Consider the following 8,940-nt stretch of genomic DNA (forward strand, 5'->3'; position numbering starts at 1 on the left):
TAAAATTAATTTTATGAAAAAGACTGTACACACGAATATTTTTTTTGTATTTTAAGCAACTATGGTTGAGCTACCTAACCATTAAAACTTTGATTTATCATTTAAAAGTAAAATTATTTAAGTTAAAGAATATGTAATTAATCTTACATGATTCAACGCTTAAAAATAGCTATCGTTAAGCTATTCAAACATTAAAACTTTGTTTTATTAGTTAAAAGTAGATTCAATTAAGTTAAAGAATGTGTAATTAAGTTTACATAATTCAACGTTTAAAAATAGCTATCGCTGAGCTATCAAAACATTTTCATTATGATGTATCAAGCAACTAAAACTTATGTACTAGCTAAATCTGAATATTTTAAATGACGTTTTAAAAGCACCTACGATAAAGCTAGCTAAAATATAATTTTTGTAAGCGACCACTTTAAAATAAATATGGTTGAGTTACTTGTAACATAAATAACCTATTAATTAAAATGTCATTATAACTGAATTAAGTAAAACGAAAATCTTATTTTAAAATCTATAGCAGACTTGTTTTAGAAGATTTAAGTCAATATTCAATAAATTTTGATTACAAAAAAGGGACGCTGTAATCAAATGTTAAAACAAATAAAATGATGGAACATATCTGTATCAATATAAGTTTTGCTTACGGTGAACAAATTTAACTTTTGCAGACGGAAAACGTAAACAAAACAAGGTACGTCAATTTACCTGATAATTCAGATATGTCCTATCAAAACTGCAAATGTTATATAAAACAAAATTGTCATAGATTGAAGATATACCCATATTGTTTCTAACCCACTTTCGATCAAAAATGTAGTGATAAAGGCTTTATCGACGAAGAAAATAAGATTCTTGAGTCTTAAATAGAGGCTAACGAATGCAATAATGGGCATATCAACAATCTATAACATAAAAACATTTATATAAAACAAACGGGTTACTATATTTTATCACTTTTATATAAATTCTCTTGGAATTAGCGGTAAAATTAAACACTCGAACGCAAGCTCCGCTCGCAAAGACAATTGTTGATAAAATGAGCATAATTACTGGGCCGCCAGCTTTTTATAACCTCGCTCAAATCCAACCCCTATCACTTTTGACCGCCCAAACATAAACAAAGGGTTGACAACTTATTGTTACGTAAACTTTAATTACGGACGTCGAACGATATATTTTGTAGATATTAAGTCTAAAAGGTATACTTGACAGCGATGTAATGTAAGACATTAGTCTTTAAAATGATTAAAATTTATTCATGTTAAAAATAAAATAAATACAGCTAATGCCAACAATGGTATAAACCATATGTACATATACAAAATATACAAACAAGGGTTACCAACTATTGTTAGTAAAACCTTATATTTATACATATATACGAGTAATGTAACCAAAGAAATTAATACGATATGTAAATACTAATTGTACTTATAAATTTTATATAAAATATTGTTTAAATTCAGGAAACAGTTATATTTAACAGAAATAGAGATAACTAATCAATCCATTATAGGTCTATCTGTAACGAAAAAGAATTTCTAGAATATCCCAGGGATAAAATGATTAATAAAAGATTATTAAAAGTTCTTTTGTTTAGATTACCATAGCCAGGATACCCCAAGGAACCGGTTGGAGCACGCGCACTAACTCTTTTTAGGATCTACCATGGACCAGCCTGGAGATAACCTAGATGATCATGGAGTATTGGAGCCCTACCACCACCCTACCTTGGACGGATTGCGGTTGTGTTCCTGTCAACACCTTGATGCTATAGACGAGAACAACAACATTATCACCACACCAGAGTACGATGGATTCTCAGAGAACCTGTCCATCACCATCAGGAATTTCTTGTTAAATACAGCCCTGAATACCAGAGAAGATAGTAGAGTGGAGACCGATAGTGACATTAGCTCCAGCAGCACACTATCCCTCTCTACCAATGACCTCAACCAACTCTACTATGACCTGGAAAATCACTCAATCACCTTGGACGAGAATGGCAACGAGGTAGCACAAGTGGATGCCCTTGGCTACATATCTACCTCACCCCCAACCTCAGTCTACACTTCGAAAGAGAGCATTTCACCACCTAGTTCATCATCAGAAGAAGCTGAACTATCCAGAATAACCAACGCAAAAACATTTATTGATGTGACAATGTTAGATAAAACTAAACCCCTCAAGAAAAGAATGTATTCTATTTGGGAGGTTTATCATCTTGTATACCCAGCTATGAAAATACGCAAAGCTTACTTTCTTAATGGAAAGCGTATTTAACTTAGCTTGGAATACATTTATAGTTTATTACATATGCCTATATACTGGGACTACTAAACTTTTTCTTTTTCTCTTTTTTCTTTTTTAACAACTTACCCCCATTGGAGATGCGATCCTCAATTTTCAAATTCTTTGAACGTACATATGAGACTTTTACAGAAATGCTTCGCATCCACAACCATCTATCTACGCTTGATATAAAGTCAACACTTTATAGAGCATATTATGAATATTTGATTGACACGTGCCCTGCAATTATCTAGTAGCACTCAGGGGCAAGACACAATTACTTTAGCTAGGCCCAAGGCATTATTTGTATCAATTTATGCATTCGTAGGCCTATCTTTACCTATATGACACCATATATGGGTAACGCTAGCCTATTCATGGTAATCTGTATGTGATTTGCTAATAGTATATGTTTATTAAAGATATTATGTTTATTGTTAATGTAATCATATAAACATTCAGTATAAATATGTATGCCTACAACCATGCCTGATTTACGTCACATATTAACACACAGACATTTAATTGCACAGACAAACACTAAAATCCTGGTCCAGAGCTAATGTTATAGCATGTACCTCTTGAATTTATTCAGTTATTTATTAACTCTCCTACCATCAACTTCTCTTTCTGGCTTTAAAAGGTAATGACTTAGTTGTTTGGCATGCATTGTAGTTTAAATTTAGGCCCCTTGGTACTTAGCATGAATTGAGCTTATGCCTTGTGTTAGAACTCTAACACTTAGCACAATTCACTGCTTGGGACTTAGGGCACATTTCTGTCCTACTCTACTTATAATTTTAACACTTATCCTGTAAATATTTTCATACTTAACTTATGCACTTGTAATATAAATACACTTTATAAAAACATTTTCCTTCCTTAATACTTAATATACTTATATAATTCTGATCGAATATCAAAACCAACCATTTATTCTTAGGTTAAAGCAACATAATACTTCGCGTGGGTCTTTTGTTGAGCTTCCACCAGCTCAACCAAATTCGTATTATACTTGTGGGAATAGAGGGTTAAGCATTCTAAATAAGCGAACCGACGATGAGAATGTCTATGTGTATTGCATTAAAATTAGGTTTTAGTAGTACTCATAGAAGAGCGGTCTCCATACCTAAATATGGACAAACGCCCCATTCGCACACACATCTGTATGTTTATTTGTCTATTTTGTTGATCGTCACTATTATGGATGTTTTCATTCTTGTTATTCTTTTGTAAAAAAACGGAGAAAATATACTTGAAGAAAAGATATTTTTTTTTATTTCTTATCCAACTTTTTACCAGTTAAATGTATGAATTTTTCAAAAATGATAATACAATATTTGTAAAATAATCTCAATTTTGAGCTTCCATCTGAAATTTAAAGATTAGATTATGTGATATTTGAGGAAGAATTAATCTACAGACAATTAGAAACTTTGACGGGATGGATGGGACACTTCAAGATAGACGAGTCTGACAGATAGACTTCTTATCATCAAGAAGGGAGTTTGCACTGAGAATAAACTTTTGGTTTTCAACTTTAAGCAAGTCAAAAGCAATGCACTTGAATATTTCAATGTTTTTATCGTATTATATAAAGTATTAAGTATTTTTGTCTGTGGAGAAGGATCTCACTAACCGCTAAACCGATATGGTTCTACTTTACAGTGAAGCTTCTTATAGTCCCAGGGAAGTTTTTTTTACTATTGTGGTGGAGAATATCTCCACCCTCCAATAAAAATAATTTTCTTTTTTTAAATCTTAAAAAAAATAACAAGTACCCCTAGAGTCTTCTTAGAGCGTAGCCGATAGTACTTAATTTCAGAGATAAACATTTATTTTATTTACAAAAACAGGGTGATTTTTGAATGGTAGAAAAGTTCGAATATTGTATTAGAGATCTTTTTCTTCAGACAATAACTATACTACCATCAGAGTGGAGGGAGGGGGGGGGGGGTATTGGACTGTAAATTACACTAGTACCCAAAGTTTTAGTGTCGCGGTTTCTTATTCGTTGACTTAAAAACTTTGGGTACTTTTATAAATTTTGATTGTTTGATTTATGAGGTCAAACGAGTCAACCAATTGTTTTAATCTTTATAAGGGGTAATTTAATCTATCATTAAATCATATTCATCAATCCCCAAAATTTTATGATAGTGTTTTCTTCTTCGTGGATTTTTATTAGTTGTTTTATTAAGTTGAGTGTTTAAACGTTTCTACCACTGATTTGAATATACAGAAGAGATAATTTTGTGTATCATCGTTCGGGATGTAAATCAATTTATCTTCCATTGTCTTATACCTTCAGATCCCTCTGCAATCTTACATTATAGAATAAATTTAGTTAAGAAAAAAACTATAATTTGCACCTATTGGGATATAGGTCATTCATGCCTTGCGGCGAAAATTTTAACCCAGACTTATATCTTTATTGATAATCATTTATTTTATACTTTTTGTCCCTTTGTAGTCAGGGATCTAAAGGGATAAGAAAAGGGCCGATAAATTGATGTGCATCCCCAATGATGATACACAAAATTATCTCTTCTGTAAATTAAAATTAGTGGTTGAAACGTTTGAACGCTCAACTTAATAAAACAACTAATAAAAATCCACGAAGAAGAAAAGACTATCATAAAATTTGGGGCACTATAGTAATAATCAGCCCATTGTCCCCTCTCTGACATACTAAAAGTTTATAAGAAACTAGCGGCTACGCCCCTAGAGGCCTCTAGGGGCACTTGAGGAGGAGAGAGTCGAATTTAATAATTCAATTTCTTATTTTAGATTTTTATTTTTAGTTAAAAAAATAAATTTTTTTTTTTTTTTTGGGGGGGGGTGATTTTAAATTTTTTTGGGGGGTTAGGGGTGTCCCACCCCCCCCAGGAAAATAGGTATAAACCTTCCCGGGACCTATGAGAAGCTACCCTGTTAAGGAGAACCCGAACTAACATATATAATTATATGCGTTTTAGCTCGGTTTATAATATTTTTAAAAGCGAAGCTTTTCTATAATTAGGGTCGGTCCGTCCGTCCGTACGTCCGTCCGAGATAGATAGCTTTTATTCGTTAATTTAGGCATGTTAGAATTGTCTTATCGATTTCAAATTTTGCATGATGATTTCTGTAGTAGTTAGGTACGATTTAAACACCGTAGCAACTCTATAATCATTACTAGAATGTCCGTACGTCCATTTTAAACATGTTGATTTTTCTACTTTTTTAACAACAAATTTTTATGTGATCTAATTATCCGTTTGATCTGATTTTTGGTATATTGATTCCTGGGACATCAAAGAACAATAGTATAAGCGAATCAACTCTATAATCAAGTCCTAAAAATGTAAGTATGTCCATAAACATTATCCTGTATCAAGCAGTTTTTCACTAAATTTACTTACTATTTTGCTTCGACTCTTATACTTTTATATTCTAATTATTCAGTTTAGACACTATACAAGTTTTAATGTCCGTTTGTCCTACCGTTTCAGTGCTTCGCTTTTATGGATGTTGTCATCCTTGTTTTTTTTTATAAATTTAAAAAAAGGAATCGATGCCGTTTAGGAATTCAATTAATGTTATCACAATAATGATTATTTGGGCAGGCTTTACAGTTTAAGGCTAAATAACATTTTTTCTCGTATTCATTCGAATCCGGTGGATAGGAACCGGTTATCATCCATACGAAAAAAATATGTCTAGCCTTCGGCTCCTCAGGGCTAAAAAACTGGTTTTAATCTTATAATTGTACATTCTATATCCGCGGAAAGCTGTTTATAATACGATGCGAGAAATAACTATTCCAGCATGACTTTGGAACCAGTTTTTATCAACTAGAATAACACCGATCCTGAGCCATACTGAAAATCATGTATAGTATCGTATTATAGACGAATAGTAAAATAAAAATCTAAATAGCAATACTAATTTTATTAGCCCGGGCCTTCGGTCTCTCGGGGCTATCAAAATAGGAATTAATCTTACATTTTTTTTATTTTATAACCCCCAGAAAGTTGTCTATAAATAATTATTATATGATTGTTAATAATAAAGTTTTTACCTGGAAAATACTGTTTACAGCCATTCTTACTATTTGTTTCATTTTTATAAACAAATAGAATTTCAATAAGTTTTAAAATTGATTATTATAACTGATCATACATTGCTCTAATAAGCATGCGTTTTATTATTTTTTATAAATATTTTTTTAACAATCACTAATGAAAGATTTTACGCAAAAACGTGCGTATTTCTGACGCATTTTGCTTTAATTTCACTTATATAAAACATGTCTTTTAAATAAGACAATTTTTAGATTTTTTTACTGAAAACGGGCGAATTTCCGCTGTGGGCGAATGGTTTTGTATTACTAAAAGTAAGGTAAATCTTGTGGGGGGGTTGTTAAGTGTTGTTGTGTGTTGTGGGGGATAGATAGATAGCTGGATATATAGATAGATAGTAGGGATAGACTGGTTGTTGTAACATATGTAGATAGATAGATACATATATGTTGTTGTCTTGTTGGCTGTTGTCCTGAATTGATAAACGGGGGAAGGGGGGGGGGGCTGTTGTGAATGTGTGTGTGGTGGTGGGGAGATGAGGGAGTGGGGGGGGGGATGAGTGCGTAAGTCGAGCGTATATGAAACACGCTACGCAGTGGTTTTTGCCCGTACGCATCCTATTTAGTAAGCAGTCGAGGGTTACATTATAATGTTACCAAAAAATGCGTATTCATTTCTAACTATACAAATAAATGGATTGGGTTTAAAATAATGCCACGGTCGTAGCAGTCATGCGTTTTGCGTCATATTGTATGGGTGACGCAAATTTCAGTTCTTAGTTTTCGCCGTTTGATTTTCTATTTTTCTTTATAAGATAAAAGCGATGCTTGCTAGATTATCTAATTCGCTATAATATAAAGATAAATTTTTCTCAAATCGCCAAATATGAGGTCTGAAATTTGCGTCACCCCTTCAATATGAAAGTGGGGAAGAGAATAAGGGATGGGGTAGAACCGGTTATCATAATGTTTTATCTTCTTGACTTTAAGTTAAAATCTATCAATAAATGAGTCTCTAATATATAAGGTATGTAAAACTTTGTAGCATAGAAATGCGTCGCTCTAAATCATATGGAAAAATAGCATAAAACCTTCCCAAAACCTACATAAATTTTCTCTAAAAGGGAGAATTCAATAAGTATAATGGCAAGCAAGTTCTTAATGAACAAACAAATAGATCTAACAGCTGCATATAATTGGACTGGCATATGTGCCCCTAGATTCTAGGTGTTTTACAATGGGAAAGAAAATAGCATGACCCAATCCGACCAGCCATTTAAGAGATCCTTTGCTTAAAAAATCTTACTACTTTTTATAATTGTACTAGCGGCTTCGACCCTAGCCTCTAGAGGTAATTAAAAAATGATATGAGTATGAGAAACATTACATCTTTTATTACCTACCTAATAATAAAAAATTGGGGGGAGGAGTGATTTTTTTTAGATTTTTGGTGTCCCACCCCCCAAGAAAATAGCCTAAAACCACCACAGGACCAGTAGTTATACTCCCTGAAGAGTAGAATCCAATCGGTTCAGTGGTTACCGAGTCTTAAGCTTCAGACGGACGGACAGGCGTACTTTGTATTATAAATAAAAAACATTTAAGTATCATGCTTTCATAATTCTGGCAAAAAGCAAGGAAATTTAAAAAGTTGTCATAGCAGACGTAAAATTAACATACTACATTTTCTAGATGGAGCCTCTGTAACAAATGATCATAACTGATATTTCAACGATAAGCCGTTATTATAAATCTAATGATGATGTAATAGCTGCACAATACTTGAAATAAAACATTTTAACATATTTAATTATGACGGAATCTGTGTTTTCTTGAAGCGTTTTTTTTTTATTGACTAATTTCAATTTTGCTATTGTGTATTATTAGTTGTGTTGTATTACCTTTATGTGAAGAGGGAGATGGTGGGGAGAGGAGGAATTTGGATGGAGTCCCAGGAAATGCCATTTCTCGCGTTCATACGGGGTAATGCGTCATGTTGGAGGGGTGACGCAAATTTCAGATTCCAGAATTCCCGATTTGGGAAAAAATTATCTTTATATTATAGCAAATTGAATAATCTTGCAAGCATCGCTTTTATCTTATATAGAAAAAAAGTAAATCAAATAGCGAAAACTGAGATCTAAAATTTGCGTCACCTTTCCAATATGACGCAAAACTGCGCGCGAACGCGAGAAATGGCATTATTTGGTTCACTATCAAAGAGAAAAGGGATATTTATTATGAGAAAGAGTTGAAAGGGAGAGTTGTTGAAAAAGTGGACTAAAATGAAGGCATCATACAATTATGGGCAGGATAAAAAATACAGGGAACGATGTTTAGAAAACCATAAAAATGTCTTACCAGAAATTACAAGCAAGCTAATGTAATTAGGATATCGTTATGTCTAAAACAGTCAAGGAGGCTGTCAAAATTTTTCACACACCTTTTAAATTTAAGAGGATCTGAAAAAATAAATAATTAGATAAAATTTAAATAGCTTAAAAGTAGTTAAAACCATCTAGATCCAAAAAATGAAAACTCAATCCGTTGAGTAGTTAGAAAGATTGTCATGG

General features: G+C 32.6%; 1 protein-coding gene across 7 annotated transcripts in view; it reads right to left on the bottom strand.

The window, feature by feature from the left end:
- The window catches only part of LOC145304150 (uncharacterized), a 125,121-nt gene extending 118,279 nt beyond the window's left edge, over window positions 1-6,842 (bottom strand). For all 7 annotated transcript variants that reach the window (XM_080145912.1, XM_080145913.1, XM_080145917.1 and 4 more), the window contains exon 1: window positions 6,368-6,842. In XM_080145912.1, the coding sequence (XP_080002038.1) occupies window positions 6,368-6,409 (42 nt within the window). In that variant the 5' untranslated portion in view covers window positions 6,410-6,842. The remainder of the gene's footprint in view (window positions 1-6,367) is intronic.
- Window positions 6,843-8,940: the final 2,098 nt, after the last annotated feature.

The sequence above is a fragment of the Acartia tonsa genome, chromosome 13 (assembly GCF_053477335.1).
Source record: "Acartia tonsa isolate MP-2025a chromosome 13, ASM5347733v1, whole genome shotgun sequence".
NCBI classification, from domain to species: Eukaryota; Metazoa; Arthropoda; class Copepoda; order Calanoida; family Acartiidae; genus Acartia; species Acartia tonsa.